We start from the raw sequence: 20193 nt of genomic DNA, 5'->3' as shown, positions 1-20193 counted from the left end.
CCACAACAGAAGCATTGAAAACTTTATTTGGCTCTAGAATAAATCAGTTGAAAGTGGTGAATACAATTTTGCAGACAGCTTCTAGAGGTGCATAATGTTCAGGATAAAACAAAACATTTGCCATTTGTAATTCTAAGGAAGTAAGTACATAATATTACTTATAATGAGGAAACTATGTGAACAGAAAAAAATAAAGTAATTTCATTTATTCTTTTCCTTTTGGCTTTGATACTACCATGTTATTTGATTTGCATTCAAAATATAGATATCCAGAAGTTGTTATATTTTTTGTAGGAAGCCAAATATATGTGAATAGAAGAAAAATAGCAAACTAAAATCACCTTTGTATACTTTAAGCTTCATGTTGTAAGTTCCTGTTCCAAGGTCTGCAATAATCAGTTTGAAATCTCCATCACCATGTATGTCAGCCAGACATATACAAGATGAGAATGTATAAAGTGTGGCTAATGGGTCATAGAATGCATGGAGCCAATTGGTTTGAGGTTCTGTGCTGCTCATAAAAGATAATAAAATGAAATAATTTTACTAATATAACTATGGCACACTAGCCCAAACAGTCTCAATTTCTGAGAGAACTTTAAATATTTCTAAATGAATTGTAAATATATTAAAAAACAAACCTGCTATAGCATATATTTAAATTGTTTCAGTGACATGAAATATTAGTAATTTACTTTTTATTTTGTATTAATAAAGTTCTTTATATATATTTGGATATTTTATGCCATTTCTAAACAATGTACAAAATAATGAAAAACAAACTGGTATTTGTAATATTAATGCTATGATAAAGTATAACCGAGGTTGTAAAAAAGTGTCATTCAAACCTCATTCATTTAGGCCTCAAAGAAAACATTTAGATATGTTACTTATGCAGAAAGTTATCAGAAAAATGACACTAGCCCATAAAAGCATGATGTTTTAAATTTCTATAAATACCATTAGCATGATATGGAGTTGCTTTCAAAATCAATAGTACCATTTCTTGAATTCCTATGTAAAGTAAATCACCATCTGCAACAGAAGAACTGGATCTAAAACTGAATCAGATGTCTGCAGCTACAAATGAACAATGAGTAGCATAGAGGTAGTTAAAAACATACTTCACAAAACTTGCATGTACTCCAGGCCCCAAATGCAGTGTATTCCATCCAGTGGACCAATGGCATGTAAAACAAGTACTTTTACAGATTTTTGTGCTTCAGTTCACAATCAGATAACAGAGAGTACACTCATTAGAAAAAATGCAGAAACAGATCTAACTACATTTTCACACTAAAAAGTGAAGTATATTGCAGTAGCAAAAGTATGGTGTCTATAAAGTAAGCACTGGTGGAATATACTCAGTTCTACATCCTGGGAAATTGTACCATTAATGTCATAAACATTAGGAAACAAATCCATGTGCTAATCCAAATGGCCTGGATCTCAACTACTAAAAATGTCTGTCCTCACATTTCTAAACTGGATGACAAATTCACTGAAGAAAAAAAGAATTAAACAGAGTAGTCTACATACTAATCAGTTTCAATCCCACTGAACATGTATGATATAGTTTAAGGAGATTACTTATACCTCTCCAAAAAGTTCAAACACTATAGATGCCCTACAAACAGTTTTAGAGGGATGGAGGAAGACACCTCTGATTTTTAGCTTGCAATACCAGTGCCAGGCTGCTCCTGTTGTTGCTTGTGACATTACTCCAGACTGGGGTAAAATGTTATAAACTGTAAAAGTGTAAAATACCTCTACTAAATGTTAATTTATAAGCATAAATGTAGGATGACTGACCAATCATTTTCATTTCAGGTGAAACATGAAACATCAGATGCCTAATTTTTAAAAGTATAAGCTGAGAAGGGTGATTGGCATGATTTTGCAATAGTGATAATACATGTACATTGTACTTGTATCTTGTCATAGCTAAAATATTACAAATATCAATCAGTTTTAACTGTCATTTAACAATAGGCTTTTTGGTTTGCAGTATAAGGGTATGAAATATTCTTTGAAATGAGCATCAAAATACTTAAATGTATAGGTTATAATATCATAGCTCCATAACAGTAAATACATATAATCTCTTCCTCATATTTAACAAACTATCATTGCTTCTTTTTAAAGCTTATCCCATTTTACGTTTCAGAAAATGTATACCACACATATACCTTTTATCATCCATATTCATTCCTGTAATATGCCACCTATGTGTGAACTTCTATTAAGTACCTAGATAGATTAATTCTATTTTGAGAAGGTTAGTACACTAGTACATCATGTACTTTATGAAGGTAAATTAATATTACACAATCTTATTAATATCTTACTGTAAACAATTACTGCTAAAAATAAATTGGTAAAATCAATAATACTTTCTATACACTATATTTCCATAGATTGTATTTTAATCTACAAAATTTCATAAAATAAATTCATTTTACAAAATAATACAACAGTGATGTTATCTTAAGTTGCAACTATATAAGCTCTAAAACAAATATAACAATTCACAAACTCCATAAATACTTTAAGTTTGAAAAACTCACCTTTCTTTATCAGACATTTTTCCACAACTGATAACTGCAGAAACTTTGAATGAAATTGAAGATTCAATATATCTAAATATGCTATGCACAACTGAAAAAAATGGGAAAATTGTTAAACAAATAAAGGAAGAAAAAAATCAATTTACTTAACAGAGAATGGAACATATCAAATATTTGTAATACTCTAATAACAATAAGAACAGTTATCAGTGATGTCGAGAAAACCCGCTTGTAGAGAAATATATATGTAAAAATGGTTCATTTGGGTTGAGAACATTTATTACGTAGAGGAGCGAACAACATTTTGACCTTCTTAAGAGTCAATTCTTCACAGCCTGGTTTTTATAGTTATAAGATTGTGAACCTGACGATGACTGAAGAAGGCTGAAACATTGTTCACTCCTCTACGTAAAAAATTTTCTCAACCCAAAGGAGCTGTTTTTACATATATAATAAGAACAGTTGTACTCAATAACTGACATTTGAAGGCCATGTGATAATTATACCCCCCACTACCATCAGATTTTCATCTACATGTATGACTACTTGTAAGAACTTTCTACTTCAACATTTTCCATTATTAAAAAGACAGGAAGATTATACATTATTGATCTATTCATTGACATGAAGTTTTAATCTAGCTCTTGCCTGACAATTGTTGTTTACACCACGCATATCAATCAACACTTATCTTTCCTTTTCATTTTATTTCAGCAACTGAACACTAATTAAAATATATTTATAAAATCTAATAAATTTTAGAGATTGTTTTTCAGTTAAAATATGAAGTTGAAATGTATATCATTACTTAAGTGGCTAATCTGTAAAATGGTTCAGTGCCCAAAACTTACACTTAAGAGTCAATTCTTCAAAGCCTGGTTTTTATAGTTATAAAGGTTAATATTAATATTTTCATATGCTGAAAGTATATTTCTGACAGATACTTACCTCTTCTCTCAGTTACAGCTATTCTTCATTTGACTGCTCTCTACCATGTAAATTTTTACTCACCACTAGACTTGAGCTCTCTCCTAATTCCAGATGTATACCATGTGCTTCAGCTGTGTTTAAGCATGTGAGAACCCTATGGCAATAGGAGCACAATACATCCTCCTATTGCAGCTGGATCTCCCTCTTTTGAATCTAATATTTATTTTGAGATTAGACATGAAAAACAACACTGGACATGATAAGGATGGGTGGAAAGTGTGATCAGAAATAAGTATCTTGGAAATATACTTTCAATGTCGGAAAATATTAACTTCTATACGATGACTTATGCCTTTCTACAGTCACAGATGGAATCCTACATCCGACAGGTGGAGGGAACTGTGTAAAAAGTTAGATGAACACCCTTCAAAAGTGTCTGAAAAGCACCCTACTTCTATGTAGAGGAAACACACCCATTGGAGACCACAATATATCTGAACCAGGTATACTCTTCACCTAAATGAAGCCAACTAGTGTTGTGTTACAATAAAAGGGCAGAACATTTATCCCATATCTAAAAGGAAGAGAAATGTGTGTAGACTGCTAAAGCATGATTGATTGTAATCAGGAGGTCAACTTTAGTCCATACTAGCTGCACCAAAAGGATCTAAACTGGTGTAGAAACTGTAAAAAAAAGAAGACCTTCCATTCCAAGAACCTTAGCCAACATGTGCTCAAATCCAAGACACCCTGGAACAACAAACACAGAGAGTGTACATCTTGACAACATCAGGAAAGTGGAAATGCAACATGGAGAGTCAATGCAAGTTCAAAACCAATTAACATTGAGAATGTAATATTCTGTCCATGGTAGGAAGAAGTTTCCAGTCCACGTACATATGAAGACTTATGTTGGCTGTTTTAGCTCCAACCAAACCAAGGAGCCAACATCCAGATGATGGTAGGAGGAATAGTTCCCAACAAGATGGAAGAATTGGAAAATAGACAGAAATATCCAGTCCAGACTAGTAGCACATTGAACAAAACACCATACCCATAGTAAGAAGATTGTCATATCTATTACTCAGGCAGAATGCCATCATCTTACTCTTAACAGAGTGGAACTATGCATACTCGGGAGGATTACTCCATGATCCACCATTGCAGTGGCTAGGAGCTGAAAAGTGGTAAGAACTTCCAAACTCCACTGAAACAAGGGGGAGAAAAAATGCACTAGAGACTCTAGATGTATGCATCACCAAAGAAAGTGCAATAGGTGACCATGAAACTCTTATTTTGAAAAACAGACCCTTTCCAATTCCAGCAGTTTAAAGAAAGTTAGAGATGGGTAGAAATCTCTTTCTGCTTTACTTACGTTTGTCCATGGGTGTACAGTACAATATGAATGCACTTATGATATGACATAAGCATGATACATCTTATAGATCTCAAGGTGAGGAAGTTGGTTATCAGTATAACTGAACAGGCACCACTTGCCACAGAACAGGATTCATAGTACATTAAGTAGGCACCTGAAAAAAAAAAAAAAAAACAATTTTCCCACTCAGAGTTGTACTGACATATAGAGAATGGTTATCAAAGAAGCTGAGCAGCTGAGCAGAAAACTGCCAGATGGTGCAAGTAGCACAACACCATGATGTAGAGAGTAGTCCTTTTACTGATCTGGATAAATTACTTCAAAAAATGATGGAAACAAGCAGCCAAAAATACTGGGAGGTGATGTATCAGATGTGACAATATACAGAATATTTGGTAAGATTTAAGAGAAAGAGAGCAATATACATAACTGGACAAACCCAATCTGTAATAGTGATGAAAGAAACATCCCTAGAAATGAACAGGTTCCAATGGATAAATAAATGGAAGCAAGATACATTGAAAGGATGCTGTGAGCAACACATAATACCATAAAGCACAGATTGGACAATTGAAACATTCTGATCACAGTGGGAGAAATTATGAGATATAGTTGTAAGGGAAATAATGGGGATACCTTATAGCTTAAGATAGTTCAAAATGACAGACCTTTGTCACCATGTGAAAACAGATATCTGAAGAAGAGAAGAATCTTAGCTGGATAGATTAAAGATAGAATATCCTCCACTTATGTTGATATCCATACATGGGTAAAGAATGGACAATGCGAGACAGCAGTGGTGCTATACGTGTGGATAGCCCCAATCCTTTAACAAGGAACTAGACAAAGGCAATACATGAAGTTTGAGTGAGGGAATGGAGGGATGAAGCACCCCTGAGTGAAAAGACAAAGGGAGAAATAATAGAGGTTGTAATTGTACAGGGGCAGAAAACATGATTGAGCTAGTCAAGAAGGACCCAACACAAAGTGGACTAGATGAGGGGAATTACTTGGGGTAGAAAATGGATGTTAGGGTATGCATATAGAAAAGGTCCTTCCAATCCTAGCTGAATATGTTCATGGTCAAAGCCAAATGATGTGGAATTGAGGACCAATAGAGAGAAAGTTCAGGAGCACATAACTGAAAACATAGCTTTCAGAATACTTTAGGTCAAAAGACCACACCGTGGGAAAAATCTTGTTGAGACTGGACAGATGATTCACACCAAGAATGAGGACACCAGGTATGTAAAAAACCAGAAAACCAACCTGACAGCTGTGAGTCCATAAGAGGAGATTTATAATGCAGGAACATCAGCACCTGGATCAAGTGCCTCCTTAACTGGTGATGGAAAACACAGCCATCAAGTTGATGAAATAAATCATAAATGTCATGCACCACAGAGATAACAGAAAATAAATCATCACCCACAAGGAGTACCAAAAGATTAATGTGTAGACCTAACTCCTCCCGAGACCAATGATACAAGACCTTCTGTGTAATGCAGTACACACCCCATCCTCACAACAGGATACCTGTGAATACTTGACCATCTGACCACGTAGAAGGAATAAGTAACTCCACTGTCATATCCTTCCCCAGAGGAATAAGAGCTTCCAGCAATGCTCAAGTATTCAAATGAAACATAACCTCTCATGCAGGGAGAGAAGGTGATGACATTGCTCTATGAATCAAAATTTCATAGCTCACAGACAGACAGGAGAAGGTTAGGTATCTCAAATGAGATACTGTGTAGAGTGGATAATGGACTTCTCCACCTAGATAATCCAACCCACCCAAACAACTTCTCAGATTAGAAGTTGGGTGAATGAAAAAGACACTGCAAAGAAAGGAGCCAGAAGAAGCCAGACATCCAAATGAAGATAGAAAGTGAGCCTGTGAAAATGTATAGACAAAATGCAGATAATGATGTCAAGCCTAAGCAACAGGAATGTGAAGATAAGCATCACAGAAATTAAACCTCCTCATCCAAAGCCCTAAAAAAAAAAGTCCATCTGAGAAACAAGTAGAATTCCATGGTGAATCAAAGTAAATCAAGGAAGTGATTCTGATTGGAGAGATAAAAAAACAGGATGCCAATATCAGGTCTTCTTGGAGATAACAAAAAGTGGGGAATAAAATCATGGATGCACAGGAAAAACCTTTCAATGGCACCCTTGATCAGAAGGCCTTGAATAATTTCTGTGACACACTGGCAGAAAACAGAATTTTGAATCATTTCTCAATGAACTACAGCCAATACTTCCTCTGCCAATATTACCACAACTGTAGTTGTTGTCATGAGCTGTTGAATGCCAGTACTGTTAGTAGCCATTGTAGCCATAATTGTAAACTGTGAATTCAAAAATATTGACTGACAACTGGTGATTGGGTGTAAAATATAATTTACAATCAAATAAAGAATTCTAACTCAATAGTGATTATAAACAATACTTTGAATTTGTTAAAAATGCATAAAATCAAATAAAAAAGTTTGAAATCAAGCATTAAGTGTTAACACTGTCATGTCAAATTCAGAAGTAGAGATTGTGTTCAACTGCATGGATGAAGTCATCTGCAGTAGGAGGGTGTGTCACACTCCTATTGGTGGAAGATTGTTGCATGTTAATTTGTATGCTTAAATGCAGGTGAGCCACATTGTATACATGTGGAATTAGGTGGAACTTCAAGTCTAGTGATGAGCAAACGCTTGTGCTGTAGAGGGCAGTCAGGTTAAGACAAGCTGTAACTGTGAAGGAGGTAAGTAATCATATCAGAACACTGTAACATGTCACTCTTCAAAACCTGTATGGCAAATCATTCCACAAATGAATTATCATGTTAAAAAAAACACCCTTAACTATAATATTACATGCCTTTTCCAAACATTAAATTTGTGTCACCTCATCCTATTGACTTCAGAATACAGCACAAAGAAATCAGAAGCTTTTATCCTATTGATCCCTTGAATAATACTGTAATAAGATTACCCCTAACCCTTCCTTTCTCAAGACAAAGTAAGTTTCTTAAATATAGAGACCAAACAAAACTGCACACAATGTTTCTAGTGAGAAATGGCTTAGCCAATGCAAGTGTAAATAAAGTAATTACCTCTTCTGATCTTTAGTCAATATGTCTGTAATAAAATCCAAAAACTCTATTAACTTTTCTGCTAGTAACAGGGAACTAGCTCAATGGTTTGAGCAACTGATCTACCACTATGAATTGATCATTTCTTCAGTCATGCTACAGTGTGAGTTTTCATCTATCTGAATATAACATTGATTATTAAGTTCTGATGAAAGCATGCTACCTAGATAATTCAGACCTGAGAGTCAACTTATCAAGTACTACAGCAATTAAATATTCTTTTGTTTTCACATTCTTCTTTATACATATAAACTATTCATTGTTTCATCAATGGGTACCAGAAGTTGGTCACAAGTTTAAATTCACAGACAGATTCAGAAATTTGTACAACCATAAATGTATGAAATATTTGGTTGATAGGAAAATCCAGAGAGGTTTATGAAGAAAAGCTGGAAGAGAAAGTTAAATGTAACAGCAGGACGTTTTTTTAACACATTAAAGGCAAGAAAAATGTTAAAATGTGCTTTTGACCTTTCTAGATAATGTCTGTATAAACTGTTAATACAAAAGTTAATTTGAATTGATGGTTGATACAGTTACTTTTTATTGCAACCTTCAATTATTAAGTATCAGTTACCAAATTTAAGTCAATTAGTACCTGAATAATTAGATGCCTTTATCTCCTTATTCTCATTCAGTTTTTCTTAAAAGCTGAGGTTAAAATAATTGCTCAAACCATGAACTAATTAACATTAAAATTTGTTATCTTCTATTTTAATTATGACCAACAAATGCTCTTATAGCTTGTTGCAATGGAAATGCTCTTATAGCTTGTTACAATGGTACATGTAATACAAGTCATCAAGACAATATTTTTCATCTAGCAAAAGATGCACAAATTAATTAAAGCTGTTACCTATTACTTTCATTCTACTACTGGTACTTTATATATAAATACTCATATTAGCTACAGTGTATATCAAGTTCACCAGAACAGTAGGAGAGAACACTGAATGTATTTAGCATGAGTCACATGAAATAAGAGTCGTAGAGTCAGAAGTAATTTTAATCATATTTCCTTGATGTACATAATGACTATGTCTGCACATTCCATGAGGTATGATATTATTATTGTGATTAGTTTCAACTACCGTATTTTCTGCCTAATAAGCCGAATTTCTGGCCCTAAATTTTGGACCTGATTTTTGGGGGTCGGCTTATTGGCTGATCACTACTTTCGGAAATTTCTTCTTCTTAGGAAATGTTTTTCTTTTGAAAATTACCATAGGCGGTAATTTTGTCCCATCAGCAAAGCACGTTAAGACTACAGTGAAACGTTGTTTCTGGAATTTTATTGGTTACATAATTACAGTGAGTTGAGCCAATAACGAATGACATATTGATTCCATCTCTGTCTCAATACGACACGTTCTGCTTTACTACAGAACGCCAATGATCACACACAACATGCATGCTGATGCTGAAACGAGACTAAGAAATCATTTTGAAGAAACTTGTCACTTCTTAAAAATGGCTTCGGCTTATTGGGCGGTAATAAGCAAAAACCCTCATTTTCAGAGCTGAAAATTGGCCTCGGCTTATTCGGCTTATTAACCGGAAAATACGGTAATTATTATACAAATGTGTAGAGGGCAGCACCAAATTATTATTCTATCTATAACTAATTCCTTTTCCTGTTCATAAATGAGTGCATTTGAATTTATTTCTGGATTAAACCTAAGCAAATGAAGGAAAATAATTTTTACACTATATTCCATATTTTAATCTCATAGAAATTCTTTGAAAACTTGTGCTCAAAGAGATCAGTGGAAAGTATACATTCTGTAGTCAAGCAGCAGGTACGGAGTATAGTAAAGAGTAAAAAAGCATTCGATTAACAGTGTCAAATGCTTTGTTACTGCAGCTGAATATTCTTGTAAGGTTAAAATTGTAGAGGCAAATTACTTCTTAAATTAGGAAGAGATATGGGTCTTTCAATTTGTCTGAAGTGTTTGAAAGTAAAAACTGTGTCCATAGTTTTTCAGAATATAAATTCATTAAGATGGTAAAAGAAAAAGTAATTAATTATCACTCAATACAGATACTGCTTAAATCACATTTTAAAGTTGAGAAAACATTAAACAGAGATCCTGAATTAAACATGTATATTTTCATACATCAGGAACCATGCAAAGTTAGGACTGGGAACTGTTTTATGGATTTTGAATACACACTATGACATGATGAAATAAAAGAAATCAAAGCTGATAGCTTCCATGTGTCAGTCATGATATCAAATGGCATGTCTCAGAAATGGTCTGCAAATCCTGATGCAATCTTCTATCCACAAGAGGTACTTGTTAAAAAGATGGAGTACACTAATTGTTGTTAATGCTCAGGGTCACTTTCATTTTTCAAACTTTTAACACAACTTAAATATGGCCTTTTTGTCTGATACATACAATTATTTATAAACATGATTAATTTAAGCTACAAGGAACAACCTGCCTTTTCTAAATGTCCATGGTTAATTTTAATTTCTAAGTGCATTTAGACAAAATTCTTATTGAAACAATAATAAATAATTAACTGAGTGACTATTATTTTTTGTCACTTAGATGAAACTATCTTGATCATAGAAACTGCATACTAAAGCTGATCATTTAGTACTATAATGGAGGGCAGTTAAAAGCTAAACATTTAGAATTCTTAACATGTAAAATAAGTCACCTAATAGATATCCTTATTCACTTATCTTCACCCAAAGGAGACTGGTTATCACAGAAACAAAATATATATTCTGTTTTCCCTTACTTAGGAGTTTGTGAGAAATTTCAAACAAATTTAAGGGGAATTTTTCATGCTTCTTACTCTTACATTAATATACACAGAAACTATTTCAGTATCAAGATTGAAAAACAGAATATTAGAATAGTGGTGGATAAGCTGTTCAAACCACTGAAGCAGTGTTCTGTTCCTAGTAGTATACTTAATAGAATTTTAGGGTGTACTTAGAAGTCAAAAGAGATTATACTTTTTCTACAAAAATCATTAAAAAGGCCTCCCTTGAAGCATAATAAGTACAGTTTTGGTTTCCTTATTTAAGAAAGGATATTTACTTACTGGAAATAGTTCAAAGGGCAACTAGAATGGTTTGTGAGGAATTATGTTAGCATTATTTCTGCTTTCAGATACAGGCATCTGTTGGTAGATAATCATTAAATGATGCATTACCACATCACTACACCCATTTTAAATTACAAGTACATAATTTCTATTAATATTAAGTTAAAAGTTTCCTCTTCATAGTTTTGGTTTACAATGTATAATTACATTAATTAATGTATAGGTGTGACACAAACACATGTTGAGCTGCAATATACAGATACTTAATTTCTAAATTAGCTAAAGACTTTTATATTGATAGTTTTTCATTAATAATGCTTATACAGGTGGCAACCTACAACTTCCTGACTGGATTTATCACTCAGCATGTGACTGTCTCTTGCCTTGTATTTATGAATTATTCTGTGTAATTTGCTTTAATGAACTAAAACAATTCTAGGATTACTAGATGCATCTTTATTGAGCTAGTTGAAGCACTGTAGACTACCTATTCACCATGTTATGCTTACAGAACTAGATCATCACATATTAAGGAAATGTAAAGGTTATCTTATTGGTACAGGTTAAAATCTCTTAACTCATTTTGAGAAAAGAAGAGTGAGAGGTGATCTTATTAAAGTTTACAAGATTATCCATGAAGATCAACAGGATAAAAAACCCTGACTTCTTTGTGTTAATTTCTGAAAATAAAAGAATGAGAGGATACACCCATAAAATTTGTAAAACACAGAGTATACTCTAGTTAAGAGTTTTATTTTTCTAATAAGAGTGGTTAGCTTACGGAACAAATTGCTGCAGCCCTCAACTCTGGTAAATGAAAGAGTAGGTTCTATTTTCCTTAGAAATAGGTGGGTAAGGACAAACTTAAAAGACCAAATGATTCCTTATTTTTTCTACATTTAACCAAGATGGTAATTATTTTGTGTTAAAATGACACATAAACTAGGTGGCACTGAGGTTTTTGTCACTATAACTATGGTCATATGTAAATCAGATTGTCACTGTGCAGATAACATAATCAGATACTTAGTCATTAGCCAATAATCATCCCACAGTAAAGTGTAATCTCATCATCTGGTATCAAATAAAAGTGAAAAAGAAAACTAAAAACTGATTTAGCAGATTCTCAGGAACATGAATTTTTAAACTGGACATCGTTAAAGTTTATAAATGTTGCAAATTAAAATTAATCAAATATTTTTTAAGTGTTGTATTATTATGTAGATTTTGTGCCAACTTATAAACTTAGGTTATTTCTTTTTGGTCTTTTTCCTAACTTCTTGTGTTAATGACATATCGTTAAATCAGAATGGAAGCAAGTTCAGTAGTGTTATGTGTGAATATCTGGGCCTGGCTTTTCAAATTGTGAGTACATTTTGTTTAATTTATAAAATGTAAAGTTCTAACAAATACTAGTTATGAAAAAACCCCATATTAATACTTCAATTATCTGTAGAGGAGAATAAAATATATTTTACATTATATATATTTTGTCATCAAATTGTATTGTTGATTTTTTCTGCATTATGATTAAGTGGGGAAAGATGATGTCTCAACACTATAAAGTCTATACAAAAATATCAAACATTTCTTCATAATGACAGTATTTGCATTACATTGCGATATATACTTCCTAATAGTAATATTAGTACCAGTAATTAGAACTAGAGTAGAATTCTAACCGGCGTTACACACCGCTAATTCTACAACTTATAAATGTAAATAACTCACAATAGTTTCATTACAAATACTTACATAAAATATTATAATTTAATTATGAAATTTCAAACAGTATAACATACTGCAAAGACATGCCATTATTTCTCAAATAGCGATCAATAAAGAAAAGTAATATCAATAAACTTGGAGAATTAAATTCCATATACACGACCGAGAGCGTTATCTGGTGTTTAAAACGTGTGTATGAATATGTTTTTACTTAGATGTTATTTTTTGATAAGTTTATCACAAATTAGATAAAATTGTTAGATTTAGTAAAGAGAAATGGCTAATATATATATTTATATGATATTAAAATGTCCCTCTATTGGTCAGCGGTAAGATTACGATGTTACAACGGTAAAATTCAGGGCTCAATACCCTGCAGAGGTACAACAGATAGGGTATGACCTGGCATGGCCAAATGGGTTAAGGCGTGCAACTCGTAATTTGAGGGTCGTGGGTTCGTATCCCCGTCACGCCAAACATGCTCGTCCTTTCAGCTGTGGGGGCGTTATAATGTGACGGTCAATCCAACTATTCGTTGATAAAAGAGTAGCCCAAGAGTTGGCGGTGGATGGTGATGACTAACTGTCTTATCTCTAGTCTTACACTACAAAATTATGGACGGCTAGTGCAGATAGCCCTCGAGTAGCTTTGCGCAAAATTCAAAAAACAAAACAAACAATAAATAGACCAACGTAGCTTTGCGCGAAACAAATAGACAAAAACTATTAACATTAAGAATAAAAATGAAGACTAAATTTACAAAGTAAAGTTGTTGTTGTTTTAAATATATGTTTATATTTAAAAAAACAAACTATATTACATAAAAATTCAGCATTTTCATAAAACAAAGTTTAAGCTCGTCCCTCTAATATCTTCATGTTTTAGCTGAAAAGTATAATAAGCTCCTTCAGAGGTTTAGTGACAGAGTTGTTTGTTTGTTGTTAAGCGCAAAGCTATACAATAGAATATCTGTGCCCTGCCTATCACGAGTAACGAAACCCGGTTTCTGGAGTTGTAATTCAGCAGACATGTCGCTGTGCCACTTGGGGGAAAGAGCTGACCTATAGAAATAGACATGTAGCATTTTCTAATGTGTTTTCTCGAGCAAAGTGCGGAAATTAAATATTTAGACCAATCAAATTGTCCTTCAGGTTCTATTAGTCCATGTGTTGCTGCATACTTATTCCTGATAATCTTTAATTAAGCAACACATGGACTAACAGAACCTGGAGGGTAATTTTTCTGTATTTTTATTTATGTCAAATCTATTAAGACTATTTACTACCGTCCCTAATTTTAAACTGCTAATCAGAGGGAGATGTCTAGTAGGTGGCATCACCCAGGCTAAAGAATTTATTGTCACTTTTATAATGCACTCACAGCTTAAAATGCGGGACTACTATGTGCTATAACAGAAATTCTAACTTGGCTTGCTAGATCCGAAATCACAGGAACAAGTCCAGAACTGGCTTTAGGGTAAGTTAGGCGAAGCAGCTGCCCTGCGCTCAGAGGAACCTCGCCCCTTGCTTTTATAATAATTAGAGGGTACTAGTAGTTCATATTTACCTTGAGATAAGCCTGAGGTGAAGTCAGTTTGCCATTTTGATTTCACAGGTGTATGTAGTATTTTTATTTGTCTATAGTAAATTTAACACTATTCCGAATATACTTAATACAAGTTTAGTGTTTCCCAGTTTTGATTAAATGGCTATCCAGTGCACTAAGATAACAAATAAATTAAACTCTCCGTGAGGAAACAAACGTAAACAATTCAAGGTAAATCAATACATTGTATCTCAGGACGGCTGGCATGGGTATTTACACTTTTACTAATAAAGCAAGGAACAACGTTTCGACCTTCTTAAGTCGACTGATACATTTTTACTTCAAGTAGGTTTCTCATCCTCACGAAACCAATACATTATCTCTCAGTTATGACAACTGTGATAGTTCAATATCATGTGACAACCACCCCCAGTACTACAAATAATGCATGATTTATATTTTATATAGTTTAAGTTGTGATATTTAATAAAGTGTTATCTTATTGCTGATATACGAGGGCTGTTCAAAAATTACGCGGACTGACGTCATAAAACAAAATGTACTTTATTTAGAAGTTGCAGGTCTGGGACCCCTTCAAAGTACTCTCCTCCCCAACGCACACACTTATCCCAACGGTGTTTCCACTTGTTGAAACAGTCCTCGTACGCTTCTTTTGTAATATCCTCCAGCTCCTTCGTCGCATTTGCCTTAATCTCAGGAATCGTCTCAAATCTTCTTCCTTTCAAGGGTCTTTTGAGTTTGGGGAACAAGAAAAAATTGCAAGGAGCAAGGTCAGGTAGGGAAGAACAGTGATCGAGTGTTTGGCCAAAAAACTCACGAGTTCTGAGGCACAAATTTCCCAGAAACGCGGTGCATCTTCAATTTTTCGGTCAAAATCTCGTAACAAGATCCTATTGATATCCCACACTCTTCAGCAAGCTCCCTGACAGTCAGACGTCGATTTGCCCGCACCAGTGTGTTGATCTTGTCGACGTGTGGGTCGTCAGTTGACGTGGAAGGACGTCCAGGAATGCTCATCATCTTCAATGGACTGTCGACCACCCTTAAAACGTTCATGCCACTTGAAACATGCCGTACGCTTCATAGCAAAATCACCGTAAGCCGTGTTAAGCATAGCAAAAGTTTCAGTCGCAGATTTTCCAAGTTTAACACAAAATTTCACAGCGAGTCGTTGCTCCTTCAGGTCATTCATTCTGAAATCCGCCAAAAGAAAAAATCACACTTCACTTAAAACCGCGTAGCTAAAACACAAATGAAGATATCTGCAATCGGGAAATGGCGTCGTAATCAGATGATCGGTGCGAATCCTGGGAACACCAAGCGGAGTCCCCTGGAACCAACTGGAGCCACGCAATTCAAACAGTCCGCGTATTTTTTGAACAGACCTCGTAAAATAGTTTGAATATATTTTTGGGCTAAAATAGAGGTTTTTCGACTTATGGGAGCATACTGCCTAGCTCATATGTCAGAATGTGAATGAATGTATGTTCTGAATGTAAATTGTGGGCTCATAATGGCTGCGTCCCCCTGTGGCTGGCTCAGCGGTATGTCTGCGGACTTACAACGTTAAAAACTAGGTTTCGATACCCGTGGTGGGCAGAGCACAGATAACCCATTGTGTATCTTTGTGCTTAATTTAAAACAACAACAACAACAGAATGGCTGCACTCCTGGTCACTAATTCACTTATATATGTCACAATTGTGATTCCGCTTACTGATTTTTAATCTGATTAGGCCTGCATTTAATATTTTATGTTATTTAACTTTTATTTGTTTTTAAGTTTCATTTATTCTAAAGGAATATCAAATCATTCTTGAAATATATATGATACTGTATTCCTTGCTGACTCAATCATCATTATTATATGTGAATATTTTTAGAATTAATATCTTGATAATTATGATCATTGCAACTACGCATGCTATTGATTAAGGATAATACATATTATTGCTTCAATTCCACTTTTAATTATTAAATAATATTTCTTTACTTAGTTTAAATATCGTAACTGTTAATTTTTTTTGTAATTTATATACAATAGATTTACATAATTTATATTATAATATATATTTATAAGATTTTTTTTCAGACCTAATAATGTCTTGCACTGGGGCCTGGCATGGCCTAGCGCGTTAAGGCGTGCGCTTCGTAATCTGAGGGTCGCGGGTTCGTGCCCGAGTCGCGCCAAACATGCTCGCCCTCCCAGCCGTGGGGGGCGTTATAATGTGACGGTCAATCCCACTATTCGTTGGTAAAAGAGTAGCCCAAGAGTTGGCGGTGGGTGGTGATGACTAGCTACCTTCCCTCTAGTCTTACACTGCTAAATTAGGGACGGCTAGCACAGATAGCCCTCGAGTAGCTTTGTGCGAAATTCCAAAACAAACAAACAAACAAACAAAATGTCTTGCACTTTTAAAAAATGACGTTTCACTGGTCCTAAGCTTCAGCGTGATGTAGGACGAAAACACACATCTGGTGATCGTAAACAAAATAAGGCTACAAAAGTTGTATGTGAAATCCAGAATACAGGTCCAATAGATGCTGAAATGTATTAAATTTAGCAGTAGTGATGTAAAAGGACAAGAAGAAAAAGCTACAAAAGTTAGTCATTTTCAAGTAACAGAGAAAAATCTAATTACCATTCCAGTTGGTCTTGAAAAAGAGATGTAAAAGTAAAAATAGTGGAAGGAGTACTACGAGTATGCAAGAAAAACATAAGCTATTTACAACCATTCAAGTAAGTTCAGGTAGCCAGCAATTTCTAGAAGTGATCCTACACTTTGGCCACTTACTCTGAACCATAATATGATTACCATTTAGTTGAAATAGATCCTATTAAATGTGATGCTGTGCATTCCCTCACTAACGAAGCTGGTAGATACTTCGGTACAGAATAATTTAAACGTAAATTGTCAATTAGTGAATTGATTCATCGGCGATGGTTGACGTATTCCAATTCAGCCGGTGCTGTGTATTGTTTTGCTTGTAAACTTTTCACTTTACCTACAGCTACCAGCAGTGTATTGGCAAAGAATGCATTCGTGAGTGAAAAAAAATAAGTGCAGAATTTTCCCAACATGAACAAGGGAAATACCACATTGATGCTATGATGAATTGGATTGAACTGTATAAAAGATTTAAAAAAGGAAAGACTATTAATTAAATTTATAGTCATATTATTAAAAAACACAAAATGTCATTGGAAAATGCATTGTAAACATCATTACTTATATGGCACAACATAACATGACATTTCACAGAGACAGTGATAAACTGTCCACATCTAATAATGGGATTTTTTTAAGTTTCGTGCAGGGTTTTGAGAAATCTTGCCGCATTATGGAAGAACATATTCAACATGCACAAGAGGGTAAGCTGGTAGACCATTACTTTGGTCCACTCTTCCAGAAAGAACTGATAATACTCCTGAATAATCATGTTTGCAAAAAATCATTAATCGTATAAAATCAGCAAAGTATTATTCAATTTTACTTGATTTCACACCAGATGCTTCCCATCAAGAACAGATGAGTATTATACTCTGTAGTGTCTTTGAAAATTTTACTACCTTTCTCCAACAGCATAAGTAATTATTGAGTTGCTGTTCTAAAAAATGCAGTTATCAGTAGATGATATGCAGAATCAAGGATACAACAATAGTTTCAACAAAAGAGGGAGAGATTTGGGTATTCAGAAACGTATTCTGGATCTTAACAAACGTGCATTTTATATTTCGTGAGGATGTCATTCATGGAATTTACTATTAAGTGATATGGTAAGATGCTTTGTAAAAGCAATGTCTTTCTTTGATGTTATACAGAGACTGTATGTTATATTTTCTGAGTCTGTGGGACGATGGTCAATTTCAAGACGACTTCTGAAAGGTCTCACTGTGAAGCCTCTCAGTGAAACAAGGTGGGAAGCGTGCATTGATGCAGTACAAACCATTCACTATCAACTCACAGAAATCTATGTTGCACATAAAGACTTAGCGAAATTCATAAAGAATGATGCTCCAGCTCGTACTGAAGCTGATTTTTTTTTTTTTGTAAGAGATGCAAACGTACGATTTTCTTGTAGCTGTTACATTCTGGTATGAAATTTTATATCGGGTTAATGTTCTGAGCAAAGAACTGCAAAGAGAAACTGTTGAAGTTACCCAAGCTATTGGTTTGATGCAGTGCACTGAATTATAGTTTGAAGAGTATAGAAGAAATGAAATAATTGATCTTATTCATATGTATCGTATGCTAGAAGATGAAAATGACATCTCACTTGTATTTATATAGAAAAGGATTCATCGGAAAAAAAGGCGAGTCTTTCAAGAAGGAAATGAAGAGCCAATCTGTAATGGAAAAATGGAATTGAAACTGAATTTTTTAATTGCGTATTGAATACTGCATTGGTACAACTCAAAGTCTATTATAAGATTTTTTTAATATTTGTTCAAAGCTGATGCTGTGGACAAAGATGAATTGAAGAGTAAGTGCGAGAATTGAGAGAAGGTTTTGACCGATACAAATAGAGATAACGGAAAAACATTGTGTGAAGAATTAATAAGCTTGAGGGTGACTATGCTTGAAGCAGTTCACAGATCATTATCACCCTCATGAAGTCTCCAAGTTTATTATTGAACATGAGTATATGGACGTTTATCTTAATACTGTCATTGTTTTTCAAATTCTTAAAGCAATACCCCTGTCAATAGCATCTGTAGAACGTAGATTCTCCAAGCTGAAACTAATAAGATATTATCTAAGTATAGTGAGAGTATAATGTTTGGTATCATTGACTATCTTTTCAATAATAAACATTTAGTTGAAAATGTGATTCTTATTCACTTTCAAATGGCTTTAGCAAAGTCGCGAAAGTTTTCACTGATATAGTTCGTTTTTTTCCTGTCCATTAATTTTCTTTAATTTGTTATTATAAGTTTTTCTACAGACTGTCATTTTTTACCAAAGAGCTATTTATGATTATATCCATATGCTACCAATTAGTCAATTTATTATGTTCAACTGAAATAAAGATTATCTATAATTTTTCTTTTGGCCAGACCTTGTCTTAGGTCTTGCACTTGCTAAAGGCGGCCCTGGGACCAACCCATGTCCACATTTTTTTTTTTTTTATTAATCTACTCTTATAAACTACAATACAAGACTTCTCGTGAAAATTACTGTACATACCTGGATAATAAAAATATAGATAAGAATAATTACTTATAGTACCTAAACACAAAATTAGATATAACAAACACAAGTAAAAAGTTAAAAAGAATTCAAGATATAATACACTTTAAAGAATAACAAATAACGATAAAAACTAAGCATTCAACATGATCTAACCTGAAAAACAAAAAATATCACTCAAACCCCTACATAGTACATAACCATGTTTATTCTCACTTACTAAATACCAAGAGTCACTATAGATGCTGTACAAGTCTGACAATCTGTCTATTAACCGAAACCATAAGAAACTGAAATAAATTTTAGCTTTATGTTGAGTTTTAAAATATTCATAAAATGAACACCAACTCCGCACCTAACCACGAGCAGAATAAATCGCAAACTTTTCTACACACGTGCACAAGCGTAACAACCTAAGATGAAGTAAAAATTCAACCAAAGCCACTTATATTTTTATCATGATTCGTTAACGTACGTCCTAAAACTATCTTAAACAAACTAAAAAAATAAAGTTCACATATGGAGTACGCTGGAACACTGGAAAAACAAATGTTCAATAGTTTCACGAGTAACACCACACAAAGAACATAAGCCTGTAAAGCCATTGCACATGAC

At 33.9% G+C, this 20193-nt stretch overlaps 1 protein-coding gene across 3 annotated transcripts in view; it reads right to left on the bottom strand.

Moving 5' to 3' along the window:
* BBS1 (Bardet-Biedl syndrome 1) overlaps positions 1-12997 on the bottom strand; it is a 64470-nt gene extending 51473 nt beyond the window's left edge. Inside the window, exons 1-3 of one of the 3 annotated variants that reach the window (XM_076450244.1) lie at positions 12848-12997; positions 2568-2648; positions 342-511 (exon numbers count right to left, since the gene is read on the bottom strand). In XM_076450244.1, coding sequence (XP_076306359.1) covers positions 342-511; positions 2568-2584 — 187 coding nt within the window. In that variant the 5' untranslated portion in view covers positions 2585-2648; positions 12848-12997. Of the gene's footprint in view, positions 1-341; positions 512-2567; positions 2659-12847 lie in introns of all 3 variants that reach the window. The other 2 variants (XM_076450246.1, XM_076450245.1) reach the window with 2 other exon arrangements.
* Between the last annotated feature and the right edge of the window lie 7196 nt (positions 12998-20193).

This window comes from Tachypleus tridentatus, chromosome 8 (genome assembly GCF_004210375.1).
Source record: "Tachypleus tridentatus isolate NWPU-2018 chromosome 8, ASM421037v1, whole genome shotgun sequence".
Lineage (NCBI taxonomy): Eukaryota > Metazoa > Arthropoda > Merostomata > Xiphosura > Limulidae > Tachypleus > Tachypleus tridentatus.
This window is presented reverse-complemented; position numbering and strand designations above follow the sequence as displayed.